The sequence below is a fragment of the Natator depressus genome, chromosome 8, assembly GCF_965152275.1.
Source record: "Natator depressus isolate rNatDep1 chromosome 8, rNatDep2.hap1, whole genome shotgun sequence".
NCBI classification, from domain to species: Eukaryota; Metazoa; Chordata; order Testudines; family Cheloniidae; genus Natator; species Natator depressus.
This window is the reverse complement of record NC_134241.1, coordinates 54265827-54285115: the sequence shown is the minus strand read 5'-3', so window position 1 is coordinate 54285115 and position 19289 is coordinate 54265827. Positions and strand designations below refer to the sequence as shown.

Genomic DNA, 19289 nt, shown 5'->3' with positions numbered 1-19289 from the left:
AGGCAGCGATGAACTCTGTGTAGACACTCTTATTTTGTTTTAAGAGTGGCTTATTTAACTTTAGCTCAAATTTCTTAAGCTAAATCACACACATGCATGTGATAGCATCAAATGGGGATGTAAAACAAGTATAGGTTACATACAAAGCAATTAACATGAGGGAGTAAGACAAAGCAAGTGCTCCCCCAGGGTGTTCTTACATCTTCCTGTTCAATATTTTTTTAAATGTCACAACAGGAGCTGGCACCCGGTGTTCTTCTCTTCTCTGCTCTAGCTCTTCTTGCCAATCAATGTTTCTCTAAACAGAGAATTGTTTTTGCATAGAGAGGAATGAAACTGTTGTGGCTTGAGTAAGTGCGCAAGAGTTCATTCACATTTTGTACAGCAAATGCAGCCAGCACGCTGACAGCCCAGCCAGCATCAATCTGGAGCACTCAATGGGAGAAAAGAACTGGGATTTAGAAATGCAAGGAACTTGATTTCCAAATGGAGTGCATTATTAGTACTTATTATTTGTTTCCAACAGCACCCACATTAGCTGCTGTATCAAAATACAAGACACCATCTCTGTGCTGAAGAGCTTCCAGTCTGAAAAGGTAAATGGACAAAGAGTAAGGGCAGGAGGTACAACCCAGAAAGAAAGTGGTCCAAGTGATGAATGGCTGTCTTCACAATAAAATATTTGCTGTGTGTATTTGTTTCTATTAGATACTTAAACTGTCCTCCAACTGCTCCCCTGCATGCCCTTATTCAAATAATGTTTCATACACATTGCGGAAGTAATGAAACTGTGGAATCTGGGTTAATTCAGAAAGATACAGAGAACTGTATCTGTACTAGGATAACACTGCAGCCCAAAAGTCTCATCAGCTCCTCTAATGACCTTATATACAGGTGAATACAACATACAGCTGCCTTTTGGAGCAGCTCATTCAGGAGGACACTACTCTGGATTTAGAATATGTGACAGCAGTTATTACATAAGTTTTAATGCTGGGGTAACGGGCATTGGGGCTTTCTGAAGAGTTGAAACAGGGGCTCTACAAAGTGGGCTGACTTATACCTACTTCCCGGTACATGGCTATTATGAAGCTTAGTTAAGGCTGGCAAATCATTTTGAGATCATTGGATGAAAGATGCTACTATATATAACTGAAATATATAATATTTATTATATTATTATTACACCTGAACAAACAGAGAACGCATGAACTGTCCAAGAAGAAAGAAAAAGCTGCTGGATATATATCTTAAGCTAATGGCGAGGAGAAAAGAACAGGCACAAGAATGGAACCTCCATGGAAGAGCTGTAATATGCATATGAGAAAGAAAGGAAAAACCAATACTTAGACGTTAAACTGCTCCCCAGAGCAAAGGGTGGGAAGAATGTTAAAAGAAAAAAAATGGATGAAAGCATGGAATATAACAACGTCACACAGAGGGAAGTGTTTGAAATGCCGACACCTTATTGGTGTCTTTATGGTTCAGGGGGTAGCATTCTTGGCTCTGGCCCATGAGGCTGAGGGTACAGATCCCATACTAGCACTTGAATGCATTCCAAATGCTGACACAGCAGCCCCCTTCCAGGAAAGTACTATCCTGTGTATGTTAAACTATGCCCTTTTGCTCGACTCCAGTGGGGTCTGCGTGAAAGTCAAAGGGCAGTTTTTAGAAAGAGTGGGGGGGGATCAATCTCAGTGCCTTTGCCAGAATCCTTCCCCTTAACAAAACAGGTTCTAATATTCAAGACTATGCCTGGGTGTGAGCTTTGGAGTGTATTTACCTACACAGTCACTGCACTACTGGTATACACAAGAGAGAGTTTCATAGTGCGGATCAAGAAAATTTTGCCACGGTACAGAACTACTTGTTATAACGTATGAACTGCATAAGACTTCTTTCTCAGAGGCATGTACTCTATGCCATGATAATAAAATATAATACTTGGCTCCAAGGATCTCAAAGTACTTTACAAAGATGGGTAAGCTTATCATAGATGAGGAAACGAAAGCACAGAGAAGTCAGATAGCTTGTTCAAGGCAACACAGTGAGTCCATAGCAGTCCTAGATCATGATGTGTGTCTAGTTTAGATGACACATTTTGAGTATTCATGTTCTCCATAAATTTGCATAGTAAGTAATTAATATATAATGTATTTAAGAGAATAAAACATACAGTTTATTCTTAATGAACATTAGTAATACTTATGTCACGTTATTTTTTAAATGATAGGAGATGTAAAGATGCAGGAGGAAGCATTTTGGAATGGCAGCTATAATCTCATTTGTGCCTCATGCCAGCAATGAACACCTTACTAGTGCAAGACTCTGCCCCTACAGAGCTGACTGCAAAATCAGGGCTTTAGTTTGCACATCAGTATCACATTAGGACCAAAAAAGCCTATCAGGCCTTAGCCATAGTTGTTTGATGGAGCAAAAGGTCAGTGCTACAATGCAAAATGGCAGACGTTTTCACACCCAGGTCGGAACTACCAAATTTGCCAATTTCACTTTACTTGCAAAAGCGGTCATCAAAATCAAAGGGCAGCCTCATTCTGATGAGTTAGGAGAATGAGCAACAGATGGCTTATGCAATTAAATGTAGAGAAATGTAAGAGGCTAGCAGGAAAATCTGTTAAAAGTATTACCCTCAAAGGTCGGGCACTACTGAACACAGATCAGGGGAAAGATCTGAGGGGTTAAAGTAGGCAGAACATTAAATCTTTCAGCACAATGCTTAGAAGCAGTAACAAAAAGCAAACACAATTCTGCAGTGTATAAATAAAGGGTATTGAACACAAAAGTCAAAGGACATTATTCTTCCATTTCATAAGGGCCTGATGAGGCCACATGTAGAATGTTATGCTCAGTTCTAGCTGCCTTTTTATTTTTTTTAATAAGGGCTATTATGTAGCTGGGTAGAGTAAAGCAAAGAACAAGCCACATGACTCCTAGATACATGCAAACCTACACAGAACAGTATGAGATACAGCCTGTTTTGCAGAAAGAAAATAATACAGGACCTATTTCAGTGGAGCTGGGTACTCACGGGTCTCATTGACTAGAAATGAGGTTGCAGGTGCTCAGCACTTCTGAAAAACAGGGCCCACAGGGAAATCAAAAATGATGTTATAATAAGGTCCTAACACAGGGGTGGGCAAACTTTTTGGCCCGAAAGCCACATCGGCATTGCAAAACTGTATGGAGGGTCGGCTGTGCCTCCCCAAAGAGCCTGGCCCCCGCCCCCTATCCGCCCCCTCCCACTTCCCGCCCCCCTCAGAACTCCCGACCCATCCAGTGCTCCTTGTCCCCTGACTACCCCCTCCCAGGACTCCACCCCCTATCCAACCCCTCCTTCTCCCTGTCCCCTGACTGCTCCAACCCCTATCCACATCCCCACTCCCAGACAGGCACCCCCGGGACCGCACCCCATCCAACCCCCCACTCCCTGTCCCCGACTGCCCCGACCCCTATTCACACCCCCACCCCCAGACAGCCCCCCCCCCTCGGGACTTCCACGCCTATCCAAACCCCCCTGCTCTCTGTGCCCTGACTGCCCCCTGGGACCCCTTGCCCCTTATCCAACCCCCCCCCCCCTTACCATGCTGCTCAGAGCAGCAACGCCCCACTGCCCGGCAGGAGTGGCAGGCCAGAGCGCTGGCGTCGCACTGAGGCTGCAGGGAAGGGGGGAAAGCGGGGGAGGGGCCGGGGGCTAGCCTCCCTGGCCGGGAGCTCGGAGGCCGGGCAGGACAGTCCGGATGTGGCCCACGGGCCATAGTTTGCCCACCTCTGTCCTAACATCTACTGGTCACTAAAGTTCTCATGGCTCTTTTCATGAGTTTAGAGGTATTAGCCATGGTGTCCTGTCAAATTCTACTGTGAGTAACTGTAATCTGTCTACTAAATTCTGACCGCAGACAAACTGGAAAAAGAAACTGATGAACATAGGCACAAAGTAATTGACACATCACTGTCCACACTGTCTCTGACAATGGACAGAACCAGATGCTTCAGAGGAAGGTACAAGAATTCTCATAATAGACTTGTGGAATAACCTGCCCATTGGGAAAGAAAGTCTTCCTAGACCCAGGAATTTGTGGTTGTTTTATGCCCTGAAGCATGAAAGTTTTTCTCTTCTAATCTTATCTAATGTAACTGTGATTGTTCTCATTATCCACATAAATATCTATTTCTTCTTGAATCCTTCTAAGCTGTACAGTTACGTCTTCCAGCAATGTGTCCGCCAGGTTAATGATGGCTGGTATAAAAATGTATTTCCATTTTAAAAATTATCACTTTTCAATTCCATTGAACATCCCCTCAATATTAGGAAAACAAGAGCAGCCAACTTACCTTCCCGATACCATTCATTATTTTAATATACCTTTCTCATGCCCTCTTATTCATCTCTACTGTAAGGCCCCAATCCTGCAAAGGCTTATACCTGTGCTTATAGTTCAATTAACAAGACTTTATGAGGTCAGGGCCTAAATTAAATAATCCTAATAATTTCAGTCTTTTCATTTGAAAATCTCTCCAGGCCTCTAACTGTTTTCATTTCTCATCTCTGGACTCTTCTGTTTGTGTTACATCTTTTTGAGATGGTGTGATAAGATCTAAACACAATTTATCTAATAGCATTACAATATTTTTATGTTTTCTTGCCCCAGTCCTTTATAGAACCTAATATTTGCTTTGTTTTCATGACTATTGCTGCACAGTGAGTAAATATTTTGATAGAACTGTCCACTATGAAGCCCAGGTCTTTTCCTTGAGGGTTACAGTTCACTTCCTGTTCTAAAATGTATCATTGTCATGCTGTGCGTTATTAAATAGTTGTTGCTTTCCATATATGGTACACTCCTATTTATCCAAATGGTCTGGGGGACAACCAAGAGTTTTGGATTACCAGGCATTTGGATAAACAGAAGAAGTGCAATTAACTAAGAGCTACACTGGGGACACACTGTGGATTCAGATAACTAGGATTGTCAGATAACTGAAATTATACTGCATACGTCACATATGTGGAGAAGATACTCATGATAAACTGTAGAGCCATGAAATAAATAATACCTTGCATCTTTCACAACTAATCCATCTCCCCCAGGATTTATACTAACATTTCAAATCCCTCAGAAACTTCAAAGAGCTTCCCCCCCCCCTTTTTTTTTAAACCAAGCTACCCCAGAAATATTTCCTCCTCCCCAACAAAACGTAACCCAGCACAAACACCCAGGTAACAATGTCACTCATAAATTACGTGCCCAAACCAAATGTATGCATATGAAACCTTTATACCACATCACACCATAAGATTTTCTAGTTAGTCTGTCCAGTCAATATTTGTGGCAGTGCTTTGAAAAGCATTTGGATGATAGGTGTTGTAAAAATGTCAGATCACTATCATTTTAATTGGATATAAGAACATAAGAACAACCATACTGGGTCAGACTAATGGTTCATCTAGCCCAACATCCTGTCTTCCAACATTGGCCAATGCCAGGTGCTTCATATGGAATAAACAGAATATGCAATCATCGAGCAATCCATCCCGTTGTCCACACCCAGCTTCTGACAGTGAGAGCCTAGGGGCATGGGGTTGCACCCCTGATCATCTTGACTAACAGCCATTGTGGATCTATCCTCCATGAACTGACCTAATTCTTTTTTTAAACCCAGTTATACTTTTGGCCTTCACAACATCCCTTAGCAACAAGTTCCACAGGTTGAATGTGCTCGTACTTCCTTTTTTTGTTTTAAACCTGTTCCTATTAACTTCATAAGGTGACCCCTGGTTCTTGTGTTATGTGAAGGGATAACTTCCTTATTCACTTTCTCCACACCATTCATGATTTTACAGACCTCTTATCATTTCCCCCTTTAGTCAAGCTAAGAAGTCCCAGTCTTTTTAATCTCTGCTCTTATGGAAGCTGTTCCACACCCCTAACCATTTTTGTTGCCCTTCTCCATACCTTTTCCAACTCTAATATATCTTTTTAGAGATGGGACGACTAGAACTGCAAACAGTATTCAAGGTGTGGAGTACCATGGATTTATATAGTGGCATTATGATATGTTCTGTCTCATAAGAACATAAGGATGGCCATACTGGGTCAGACCAAAGGTCTATCCAGACCAGTATCCTGTCTACCAACAGTGGCCAATGCCAGGTGCCCCGGAGGGAATGAACCTAACAGGTAAGGATCAAATGATCTCTCTCCTGCATCCATCTCCACCCTCTGACAAACAGAGGCTAGCAACACCATTCCTTAGCCATCCTGGCTAATAGCCATTAATGGACTTAACCTCCATGAATGTATCTACCGGTAGTTCTCTTTTTAACCGTTATAGTTTGAGCGTTCACAACCTCCTCAGGCAAGGAGTTCCACAAGTTGACTGCGTGCTGTGTGAAGATGATCTTCCTTTTTTTTGTTTTAAACCTGCTACCCATTAATTTAATTTGGTGGCCCCTAGTTCTTATATTATGGGAACAAGTAAATAACTTTTCCTTTTTCACTTTCTCCACACCACTCATGACTTTACAGACCTCTTATCATATCCCCCCTTAGTCAAGCTAAGAAGTCCCAGTCTTTTTAATCTCTGTTCTTATGGAAGCTGTTCCACACCCCTAATCATTTTTGTTGCCCTTCTCCATACCTTTTTCAAACACTAATATCTCTATTTAGAGATTGGGCAACCAGAACTGCAGACAGTATTCAAGGTCTGGAGTACCATGGATTTATATAATGGCATTATGATATGTTCTGTCTCATTTATCCCTTTTCCTAATAGATCCTCTCATTGTTAGCTTTTTTGACTGCTGCTTCATATTGAGCAGATGTTTTCAGAGAACTAACCACAAATGACTCCAAGTTCTCCTCTTTGACAGGTAACAGCTAATTTAGACCCTATCATTTTGTATGTATAGTTGGGATTATGATCTCCAAAGTGCATTAATCAACACTGAATTTCATCTGCCATTTTGTTGCCCAAATCACCCAGTTTTGTGAGATCCCTTTGTAACTCTTTGCAGTCTGCTTTGGACTTAACTATCTTGAGTAATTTTGTATCATCTGCAAACTTTGCAACCTCACTGTTTACCACTTTTTCCACATCATTTATGAGCAGGAATCCTAGTTTTCTGTGATAAAAATCCAAAATTCTCTGATTAAAAAAAACTTATAAAAATCGACGTTTTTCCAGTTACTGATCCATGAGAGGACCTTCCGTCTTACCCCATGACTGCTTACTTTGCTTAAGAGCCTACGGTGAGAGACCTTGTCAAAGGCTTTCTGAAAGTCCAACTGCATTATATCCACTGGATCACCCTTGTTCACATGTCTATTGACTCCCTCAAAGAATTCAAATAGACTGGCGAGCCATGATCGTCCTTTACAAAAGCCGTGTTGACTCTTCCGCAACAAATCATGCTCATTTATGTTCCTGGTAATTCTGTTCTTTCCTATGTTCTTTTACTTCACTTCCAGTCCCTAAATTATTGATAGTACAGTGCTGTGTTGCGTTAAGCAGCAGCTATATGAAGTGAAGTGATTGCTATATGTAGTATCTTGATTTCCCTGGCCCAAATCCAGAAGTCCTTATTGAATATTTTTCTCAGTCTTCACTCAAGCAATGCTCCCAGTTTTCAATATGAGTTTTGCCTGAGAATGGCTAAGTAAAACCAGAATAAGGACTTCACAGTTTGGCCCTAAATGTATTCTATATGTATCAGTGACTTCTATATCTATTTCTGTGATATGCTTTGAGGTTTACAAAAGGGGCTTTATATAAACATATAAAGCTCATGTTAGCCTTTAAAGGATAGACACTACAGGCCTAATCCTGCACCAGGGAAGTTAATGGCTGTGTTGTGACTGATTTTAATGGGCTCAGAACTGGTCCCAAGCAGATGTAATGCACATTGCCTGCATTTCCCTCTTGATTTCAGACTATTAGAATACTTTTGTAGTAGAGTATTTATTTGGCAAGTAGATTTCTAAAGCAGTAATGAAAAATACAAGTTGAAAGCCTGCATTTCTAGATTGTCACTGAACATATTTTTAATTAACTTTACAAAGGCTAAATTTAAAACCAAGCGTGGCTAACATATCCACCGTACAGCAGTCTGTTCCTTAAATGAAAACACCAAAAAAACCCAGCTGTTAACTAATGGTTACTCCAGGTCTCCTCTCTTTACAATGTCTCAATGCAGCTCATATGTTGCTTCTCTGAGGCTTTCCAATGACACATAACCACACTGCTTGCCAGCACTCCTTTAACCCTAATGGTGACCTACATCTTATAACATTCAGAACAAAAATGGTAATTTCCTTTCAGCATGAACTGATTTGTTATTTCTTCAGTTTATCTGATCTTGAAAGAATAACATCACTAAATTTTACCCTGCTAGTTAACAGCAACACAATTATTACTGCAGATCACCTGAGAAAAAGACACTGCAACCAAGCGAGAACCCACTGTCCTCCTGAGAATGATACTGCAGACAGGTGAGCACCGCAGATTTCCTGAGAAAGATACCAGTGGAGTTCAATTATTGTGTAAGGTTCTGTTATTTTCTTGTGTATCACAGATACGCTTGAAGTATGTCACAAGCAATTCTCTCAAGTCAGATTGACAGTCAAATCTCTAACATGACAATTACTCCTTTACAGGCACTTCTGGTGCAAGAATTACACAATGACAATTTAAAAGCCTAGTAAGTGATCATTCTGGATGGTGACAAGATGTTCATCTTCTATGGTAAGGCCTCCTTTTCTCGCTTTTTGATGGCTTGTTCTTTGGGGTCATGGGGAGGGAAGAAATAGGAAAGAAGTCTTTGTCCGCCCCAGAACACAGGGAGCATAGCGACAGCTAGTGCAAGATGTCCTTATATAGTCAAACAAGGAGGGTGGTGTCCTGCTCATCCCCAAGACAGTCCCATAGGAAAGAAGGCAGAAGGGGAAACATCTCTCTCACTACAGACAATAACCCAGCATGGTGTCTGCTGGGATAATGCCTGCCAGATCCCTGGGAACTATTCTGCTGCTTTTGCCAAACACATCATTAGAACTGCTCCCACCAGTTCCTGCCTTCAGTTGTGCAGTGGGGGGGGGGAACCGGGGGGGGGGGGGGGGATCTGAGCTGCCTTAGTCAGAAATGGCCCAGATGCAGCAGTAAGCCAGTTACAAAACAAATGCCAAGCCCTTGCCTGCTGAGTGGGCTAGGAAGCTGCACTTAACAAGAAGTTCAGTGACCTAAGATAAAAGGACATCTTGAAACTGGCAGAAAGTCTGTCAAAGGGTAAAGTGGGCTCCAATAAAGTCTGTCCACAGGTGACTTGAAGGTTTAGGTGCTCCTGAAGTTTTGGTGGCTCTATGTTCCATTTAAGTCTTAAGCTATCCCTGGCAGGCAGAGGCTGGAAAGACAAAAATCCAGTCTAAAAATATAACTTATTTTCAAAGATCTTTTTCAAGACCCCAATGGGAGGGTTGCTCCCAAGGCTATAAATGTGGCTAGGGACCCAGACAGAGGGAACCACACCTGGAGTAAAAAGTTAGATTAACGTTCCAGTGATGTTTTTCTGTTTACCCAATATAACCTCACTGGCAATGCATGTGACTGAAGCTGTGCTTAGAAACCAAGCAAGGCATTATATCCAGCTTTCTGTGTGTGAAGCAATTAATTGTAATCCAGTTTTGAAACAAAAATATGAGATTCTCAGAAAATATATTTACCAAATACTCCACAGCCCTTCAGATCCAACACAAAACTGCAAGTGGCCAGGTCTGTATTAAGCTACCCTCCCACTGCAGTTTAATGTTTATTTCAGTTATATGTTAGCATCTAAAAGAGGAGCAATTCAACAACATCAGAGAGACCCCCATACAGGTTGATCCAAAACATAAAAACCCCACAGGACAAAGGCTTAATTATGGCAAAAAACAAAGCAAAAAGAAATAGTCACATCTCTGAAACCTCACACTTTGGAAGTAAACAAAGCCATAAAGCTGACTCAATGGGCTACTGAAATTGATCTCACCGGTCAGTTATTTATTTAGCAGGTTCCCAGTCTTCTTAAGGCATATCTGAGATCCTTTGTAAGAAACGCTATTACAGTACACTAGTCTGTATCTCCCATCAAGAAATGGAGAAATTATTATTTGAAAGTTGTCTCTCAAAGCTTAGCTATCATTTGTAAGGTGCAGGAAATCAGCTTCACATGGTTTCTATCTTCTTTAAGCACCAGAGACATACTTCTGTTCCAAGATGTTTCCCTCCCAACCAGATCTTTCCAGGTCGGAGCATGGCCCTCCACTTCCCCCTCTCTGGCAGGGTGAAACAACACACTCCAGCTGCCTTCTAGAAGTAAAACTTCACAACATTTTTCAAATTTTATTTTTGTAATCTTGATCATCTGCCACTCACCCATGACTCTCATCATGCCTCTCTTTTGCATCATAGCATCCGTTCTCCTCTCAATGTCCCCCCACTGGCTCCATTTCCCTATCCTTATTACCTTCACCCCACTACAGTTCTACCTGCTCCTCTTCCCCCCCGCCCCCCATCCTTTCTCCTCCCCTCAGCACAAGTCCATCTCCACACCTCCTCCTCTTCACCTCTGGTGACATTTGTCCCAACTCTGGCCCTTCATCCAACCCTGCCCTCTCCAACTCCCACATCCATCTCCACCCCTCTCGTGACACCATTCTCAGCCTCATGCCCATCCCCTCCTTTCCCTTGATGTCTCTGGAAAGCCTACTCCATGTCTAAAAAGATAAGTCATCCACAACCTCTTCATATCTCACTCCCTCCAGCCCCTGGCTCTCAGAGACCTCAACCCTATCTTCTGTCAGGAGACTCTGCAACTGCCCTCTCTTACAGAGGCCTCTCCTTCTCTCACACTCCCTGCCTAGATCAGACCATGGCAGAGATGTCAGGCTTCTCCTTTCCCATTCCTACCGCTTCCAACCTGTCCCTCCTCCCCCATCCCCCTTTTTCTTCTCTTTTGAACAGCACTGCATAGAGAGTCATCTCTCCTCTGTCCCTCCATGTTGCTGTCATCTACCATCCACTCAACTCACTCCTCCCCATCAGCCTTCCTCTCTGATTTCAGTTTCTAGCTCTCTCTTGTCTGCCACACTCATCCTCGATAACTTCAGCTCCACGTTAATGCCCCACCTGACCCCTTAGCTGCACATTTCCTGGCCTGCATGTCTTCATTTAGCCTGCAGCCCTGGCTCGGTTCTCCCACTTACCAAGAGAGCCCATCACTTGACTTGGTCTTCACCAAGCACAGCTCTGTCTCTTGTCTCTGGTGCCACAGGCGCCAACTTTCCACAGTGCCAGGGGGTACTCTGCCTCAGGCCCCGCCCCCACTCCACCCCTTCCCCCAAAGCCCCACCTCCACCCTACCTCTTCCCACCCAGTTCCACCCCCTCCTTGCTCCTTCCCCCTCCCTCCTTGCACGCTGCAAAACAGCTGATTGCACTGGGTGAGAGGCACAGGGAGGGGGAGAGAGGCACTGATTTGTGGGGCCTGCCAGCCAGCGGGAAACACTGGGGGGAGCTGATGGGGTCTGCCGGTGGGTGCTCAGCACCCACAATTTTCCCCGTGGATGCTCCAGCCCCAGAATACCCACGGAATCGGTGCCTATGTCTGTTGCTGATTTCCCCCTTTCTGCCATTACCTCGTGCCTTTCAGCACTGTCCATCAGTCCCCCACACTATGCCGGTCACTCAGCCTTTACTTTCAGTCCATTAGCATTGCTGATTTCTCATTTGCTCTCAGACTTCTCCTCCCTCCCCTTTCTTTCATTTATATGGTTGTTGATTCTCTCCACACTTCACTCTCCTGCCCTCTTGACTCTTTTGCCCTTCTCTCCCATTGCAAAGTCTGCCCTACCAACCACCAGCCCAGCCTCACCCCCAATATCCACTTCATTTGCTTCGGCTCTCACGCTGCAGAATGACTCTGGCGGAAATCCTGTGTCAGGTCAACTTCCTCCACTACAAAATTCTGTTCTCTTCTCCTTCAGTTCTGACATCTTCCTAGGTAAGTAACTCTACTTCTCCAACTTAACTGGATCACACACCCGCGATCCCAGTCACCTTTTCACCACCTTTCACTCACTCCTCAAACCCTCCCCTTCTCCAGCCTCCACTTCTTTCTCGGAAAAGAAAACTGACAAAATACAATGGGAGCGTCCTCCTCCCTGCGGCTTGCTTTTCCTTCCCCATCCCCACAACTCTATCTCCTTCTTCTCCCCATCACAGACACAGAAGCTTCTCACCTGCTCTCCTCCTCTAACACCTCTACTTGCCCTAGAAACCCTATCCCACCTCCTGGTCTTCTTCACACCACTCTTGTCCTCTCCCTTACTCTTCCCCTTAACCTCTCACTCTTGTCTGGCTCTTTCAGCTGGCAATACAAGCATGCTTTAGTCTCTGCTATCACAAAAAACCCACCCTTGACTCCACTTGCCTCTCTAAGTACTATTTCACCTCCCTTTCATCTCTAAGCTCATTGAATGTGTTGTTTACAGCTGCTGTCTGGCGTTCCTCTCTTCCACTTCCACCCTAGGCCCTCTCCAATCTGGCTTCCACCCCTTGCACTCCACTAAAACGACTCTCGTCAAAGTCTCCAATGACCTCTTCTTAGCCATAGCTCAGAACCAGTACTCCATCCTCATCCTCCTTGATCTCTCAGCTGCCTTCAACACCACTAACCATACTCTTCTTCTTGACTCTGTCCTCCTACCTTTAATCCCTCCATCAGCCAATCCTCCTCACCCCCACTCCAAACCTTATCTCTGGGTAATCTCCTCTGCAAACACAAAACTCAACTACCATCTCTATGCTTACAGCTTTCAGATCTACCTTTCTACTCCAGAGCGCCTCCTTCTGCCCAAACTAAAATCATGTGGTTCTCTAGGAATCAGCTCAAACTCAACATGACTAAAACAGTGTTCTTAATCTCCTCTACCCTCCAAGTCCACCCTGCTACCTCCTTTTTCAATCTCTGTGAACAATATCACCATCCTGCCTGACATGCAGGCCTGTAACCTGAGTGTCATTTTCAGCTTGGACTTCTCTCTTCCTCTTCACATCTTGACTTCCAGGCTAAGTGTAAATTTTGCAGATTCTTTCTGTATAACATCTTTAAGATATAAGCTTTCCTATCCAGAACACAGATGAAACTCTCATCCAGGCTCTCATCATATTGCATCTCGGTTACTGCAGCATCCTTTTCTCCGGTGTTGACAAATGTAATCTTACCCCATTCAGAATGCTACTGCAAAGATCATTTTTCTAGACTGTCACTTTGAATAGGTCCTCTCTCTCTACCTCCATCCATTGGCACACCCTCCTCTATTGCATTAAACATAGCTACTTGTCTTTACTTTGAAGGTCCTTCAACAGCCCGTCCCCACTCCACCCATCATCTCTCATTGACTATTGAGAGGTTGACTCCCACCTCCCATCGGCCCATGACACCAGCCTCCACAGCCCAATTGTTACATTTTCAAACAAGCACCTTCGTGCTTACCCATGCTGCCCCTCATGCCTGGGAGGAGCTACCCATAAACATCCATAAAACAGTTAAGCTGCTGGTATGCAGAGAGTACTGCATAACATGTGGACCAATATGGTCTCATTGTTTCCTTGTAGTCCTCCCGTCTGTCTGTATCCAACCGTTGTCTTATATATAGACTGAAAGCTCTTTGGGGCAGGAGCAGGTGTTTCTGTAGCGTCTAGCACAACAGGATCCTGGTCCATGACTAGGGTTCCTTGGCATTATGGTAACAGAAATAATTAACAACAACAAGTTTTTAAACCACTTAAAACTAAATCCAGTGAATCAAACTGATGATCTTATGGGGGTTTATCGTATTACAGCTAGCTTTCATAACATTGCCTCTGGTGAAGGATACCTTCTTAAACACAGCCTTCTGCTAAAACAAAAGCTGAGTGGTTGGCTGTTTATATACCAGACTCCTGTTTTCACAAAGGTTTATTACTGCTATAAGCATTTGACTCTTGGCAGACCTTTGCTCACATGGCCTCAGCCAAAGAATCTTTTTTATTATTATTATTATCACTACAAAAATTTGAAACACCACAAATTAGTTAGAGTTATAGGGATGCAAAGTGTTAAGATGCTTAACTGATACCCTATGACTGACCTTTTTGCAGACCGCTCAGTTGTAATGGGTCCAGTTGGATGGGTGTCTTTGGATGCTCTCTTAGGGTAGGGAATTTTGTTTAAAAAAAGAAGTTTAAATATGAAAGGCTGAAACAGACAGAATGGACTAGATTCATACACAGTCTCACTCTGTTGTCTTTTGTGTCATTACAATAGAGATGAATTTGTCCAAGATTTCAAGCCTGTCAATACTCAATGGTACTTTGTTAAGCGTAAAATTCTGATATAATTGAAATAAACAAGCAGATTTCTAATTCACTCACATTTTCAGAATGAATTCTGCAGCGCTCTCTTCAACATGGTAAACAATAATGTACATTTTTACCTAGTGCCTGTCATCTAAAAGGATTACAAAGCACTTTATACACACAGCACCACTGAAAAGCAGCTACTTTGGGGTCACTGGGTCAAACCACTACTCTGATGAAAAATGCCACAGGATATTTAATATCCATGCACAGTAGACAGGCCTTCAGTTTTTAAAGTCACAAAGGAAAGATACCTACCCCACTGCAATAAACTACAAAGAACCCAATTTCTCTTTCTTAGGAGGATGAAGGGCTGAGTAGACCTTTACAGGATTTGCATTGGTAGTTCCAGGGAGCCTAGACACTCTCCAACTTGACTTTTTTAAAGGAAAAATCATTTAATCATAAAGAGTTCCTTTATTTTCCAGACTAAAGCCCACATCCTGCTGCTGGATATGTATGCATTACTCTCCCATTGTCTTCAGTTTGGCCCTGAATCAGCAACCCACACATGTAGGACTCACTCATTAGAAAGAAAGAGAACTCCAACACTGGGAAACCCAGTGGGTTTTTGGAAGTAATTTATTTTATACAAACCATTGAAAAAGTTAAATACGTAGAGTAATAAAACCACATCAGCTCCAGATTTCAAAGTAAAGCAAAACAAAACTCATGACACTTGTAAAAAACAGTTCTGCTTTTCACGGCAGAATTGCTGATGGAGTGCACATTAATTACCAGTGCTCCAGCATAAGGGCTGTTTATTGATCAGGGGACCAGTAATGTTCCCACTGAAGTCAACAGCAAGAGCAGGCTCAGGTTCCATCCACGTAAAGGACTTAAAATATTTTAAGTTCTGAAGTGCTTACAGGGAACAAACAGGCTGTGGGACTGTTCTGATTTTAAAATAATTGTGCAGGATTATTGCTCAGAAAAGGTGCCAGCCTGACAGCCCAGGAGACTGATTTTATCCATTTATGAACAGAACAGCTGCAGACTTTCTAACATGCGGCCTCTCTGCCCACAAATATACCTCAATCCTGACCTGGAGGGACCAGTTCTATCCCGCAATAAAAGAATAGCTCATTTTCCATGATGCTTCAGTCCTTGACCTCTCCCTATAATCAAAGTAGTATACCATCTCCTGCCAGTTGTGGTGGTGGTCTCTGTACCATGGACACCTGTGCACTGATTACAGGTCTGAGCGCCCCATACATGGACACTACTGAACAGTCGGGACTCCAATCTGAAGAGTGCTTCAACTGTGGTGACTACATCTGTGGGACACAATCTCACTCCAAATGGTTTTGACCTGTGGCAAAACTACCATCTGTGCAATTAACAGGAGCTCAAAATACATTCAGATATTTTCCCCCTAACCCTGCTATAAACAGGAGGCAGAGATGGGAAATCTGCCACGCATCAAAGGAAGCAGATTTGAAATAATCTGTTCTGCTTAGAACTCTGTGTACTTCTTGGAAATAGGGAAAAGGGAAATTCTGAACACTATCTGTATGCAGGGCAAAGTTTGCTTATCTTTCTAGACTGTGTTTTCAGTACTGCTGTCTCGCATATTGCTTTATGCCATGATACTTGACAAGAAATCTATTTGATTTAAATCTCAAGGTAGCCCTAAGAGTCTTTAAATTATTGACCTTATATGGATTGAGGAAAGATGTTTTTCAAAAACTGGTAAATAAAACTGATCTAGAATGTGTATTGTGCCTTTCATTCTGAAGGAACTTTACAAATAGATAAAAATATGGGCCAGATCCTCAAGCAGTGTACTGACATAGTTCCATTGGCTTTAATGGAGTGATGGCATTTGATGCCAATGGAGGGTCTGACCTTATGGAAGTTTAGAGCCCACAGCATCTTGCAGTATTTGGCCTTCTATACAGGCCTTGTTTCATCCACCACTAAGGCACCACCTGTCTTTGGGATGAAACACTGCACTTGTGTAACAGCACACAGCAACACTGCACAACTGTGTAGGACAGAAAGGGAAGATGAAAGGTGTATGCAACTGAAAAAGCAGTGGAATTATAGCCCAGTTCTGCTCCCATTGTAATTAATGGGAGTTTTTCCATTGACTTCAAAGGGTGATGGACTGGGTTCTCAGGTAGGCAGAATGTAGGTACTATAGTTAGAGTGTGTCCAGGTCCAGGGGCCTGATCCTGAGGGATACCACTCTTAGTGAAATGATTGCGAGTGCTCAGTAATTTTCAGGATCAGACCCTGGACTAAAATCCTTACACCTGCAAAAAGTACTATGAGATCCATGACCGCAACTGATCAAATCCTAGTTTTATATATCATCCAGAAGATTAAGAGTTGAACACAACAGAACTTTTTTCAGGTAATGCAGATACAGAGTTGTTCTTTAATGTTAAAACCAGTCTCTGCTAAAAGTTAATAACATAACTATGCCGTGGAATTCAGCTCTTTGGACCAGGGCTCCAAAGTCTACAGGTAATTTCTCAAGATGCCACTGTGCCGGTTTTACTCACCCCTAGCCATCTTGCTCCTTTATTGGCAGCCTGTTGAATCTGCACTCTTTTGAGGGTGACATGGTAAACAGCTCCTTCCTCTACCTCTTCACCCCCGTCCTGAATTGAGCTCTGCCATGGAAGGGGAGAAAAAAAAAAGAGAAAGGAAAAAAAAAGGTACTTTTCCCCCCTTCTCTGCTAACCACAATCTGTACCAGCTGCTATACTCCTTATTGCAGAGCTCAGCGCACAAGATGGGCTGTATAAAGTAAATATAAGAATCAAAGCATTATAGGACACTTTTCGATTGAGGGAATGCTGAGATACTCTTGGCAAGCTGCCATTTCCTATGGTATCAGGATACCCTGACTTTCCATTTAGTTCTTTTTCCTAGACTTGCACATATTTTAAATAGTTTTGTTGTCTTTTTTGAAGGAAATGATTCCATTCTGATTAGTAAACATTTTTAAAAGCAATTAATCTCTTTGGTTTTCCTTTATGGAAGGAATTATACTTTAAAACAGAGGAATTACATAGGCTGAGATCATTTAAACTTAGAAACTAAAAAATTATTTAAAATACAGTTGTCTATTTCTTTTGACATGAGGGACTAAAAGCACTTCTGTTTTGCTTTTTAATATTATTTCAGGCTACAAAAACTTCACAGGGCTAAGACTAGGAAAGTTACGAATATCAGAAAGCAGAAGCAGCACCATATCATCACACTAAAACTCTAATTGAAACATAACCTGAAATAATTCTCCATTTTATATTTCCTAATCTAAAGAACAAAATATAAAAACAAAGACAAACCACTATTGCTGAGCCAGGAAAAAAAAATCCTGAATTCATCCTCAAGGACTCATCTAACTTCCCTTTCGCAAATGTTTCCCTCTTCTGTGCCACTCCACAAACAGACACAGAAAGTCAATTACTTTGCAGATAAGCATCATTTTAAAAGCAGTAATGCACACTGAGAGGTAATAATAAGGAACAATGAGAAAGAGACTTTAAAAGTGGGTCTCAAGAGATTGCAGACACAAAAAGTTGCACACAAATATGTCAGTGTGCCAGATTCATTTCAGAAAGAATACAATCCAGTCCTGAAATAGGGATTCTCCATCTAGGAAGTCTTTAGAGAAGTCAGGGAGCTCTAGTTACCATTTTAGCTTTCCAAAGCAATTTCATTCTCAGTTTCCTCTTCAGGACATCGACGGGGCATGATGGATCCTGTTCTGAAGCAAATAGCTTTTACAATCCTCTCACATACTTTCTCAACTCAGTAGACACCACTCTGCCTCTATTGCTTGGGTTCTGCAGTCAATTCATGACCACAAAGAACTGAGAGTGGTGTGCTGGGGGAGAGAGAGAGAGAGAGAGAGACTCCTCCCCCCCACGCACACACAGTGATGTAACGTTTTCCTGTTTATGCTTATGAATTTAAACTCCCCTTTCTAAGCTCCACCATATATAAAAAGTTATTATAAAATAATCTTTCAGTGCTTAAAGACCCTTCAACATTGTGCTAAGCCTCTGAAGTTTATCTTAGTTTCCTGACATATACTAGGTACCAAAGTAATTCCCCCACCCCCCTTAACTATAAGAGACAAAGAGAGGGGAGTGGTGAAGGGGGAGGGTTAAATAAACTGCTATTATCCACTTGCGTAGACTTCTTTGAATAATCTAATCAGAGTGACTCCAGCCAGGCATTAACAATGTAAAGCTGCAATACCAATAGAGGAGTAAGTTTATCTTTCAGAAGCACAAAAATGGTACCTCAATATTCTAAAAGCCTTTAGAATTGAAAACCATTCAGAATTGAAACATTCAAAATGGGTTTAATAGTGCACTGATCTGATAGCAGAACTGAAGATCATGACTTTCTGAAAACTTCACTTAAAAGACTTAAAACATAACACATTCTCACTTCAGCAAAATGAGACTCAGGAGTTTCCAATCAAACAAGAGAGGTTCTTTTTTTTCCTATTAAGAAAACTCAAAGTTTTTCAGTGGTGATTCTAGTTATGTTCATGGGAATCCTGCAGTATTATTTACTTACCCAACTCAATAAGTGTAAAATGCACTTTACAGAACAAGTATAAAATGACAAGATCACTGCCTTGAAAAGATGACAGTCTCACTCAGGATGATGTGATACACAGTTCAGCTCTCTGGACACAAGGAGATGCAGAAACCTCATGGACGACAGAAAATTAAGCCAAACTTGGAGTTTTTTGGCCAAATTGTTTTTAAATTATGAGATGGCAAAAAATTACCTGGAGTCCTTTTGGAGGCTCTCATCACATTAGTTCTTAGTCCATTTTCAAAATCAGTAATGTACATGAAA

At 42.3% G+C, this 19289-nt stretch overlaps 1 protein-coding gene across 6 annotated transcripts in view; it reads right to left on the bottom strand.

Annotated features, from left to right (window-relative positions):
- The window catches only part of RGL1 (ral guanine nucleotide dissociation stimulator like 1), a 159064-nt gene that overhangs the window by 91827 nt on the left and 47948 nt on the right, over positions 1-19289 (bottom strand). For 3 of the 6 annotated variants that reach the window (XM_074961112.1, XM_074961113.1, XM_074961115.1), the window contains exon 3: positions 16964-17074. The exons of 1 other annotated variant lie outside the window; for it this stretch is intronic. In XM_074961112.1, coding sequence (XP_074817213.1) covers positions 16964-17074 — 111 coding nt within the window. Of the gene's footprint in view, positions 1-16963; positions 17075-18103; positions 18304-19289 lie in introns of those variants that run through there. 2 more of the 6 variants (XM_074961114.1, XM_074961117.1) reach the window with 2 other exon arrangements.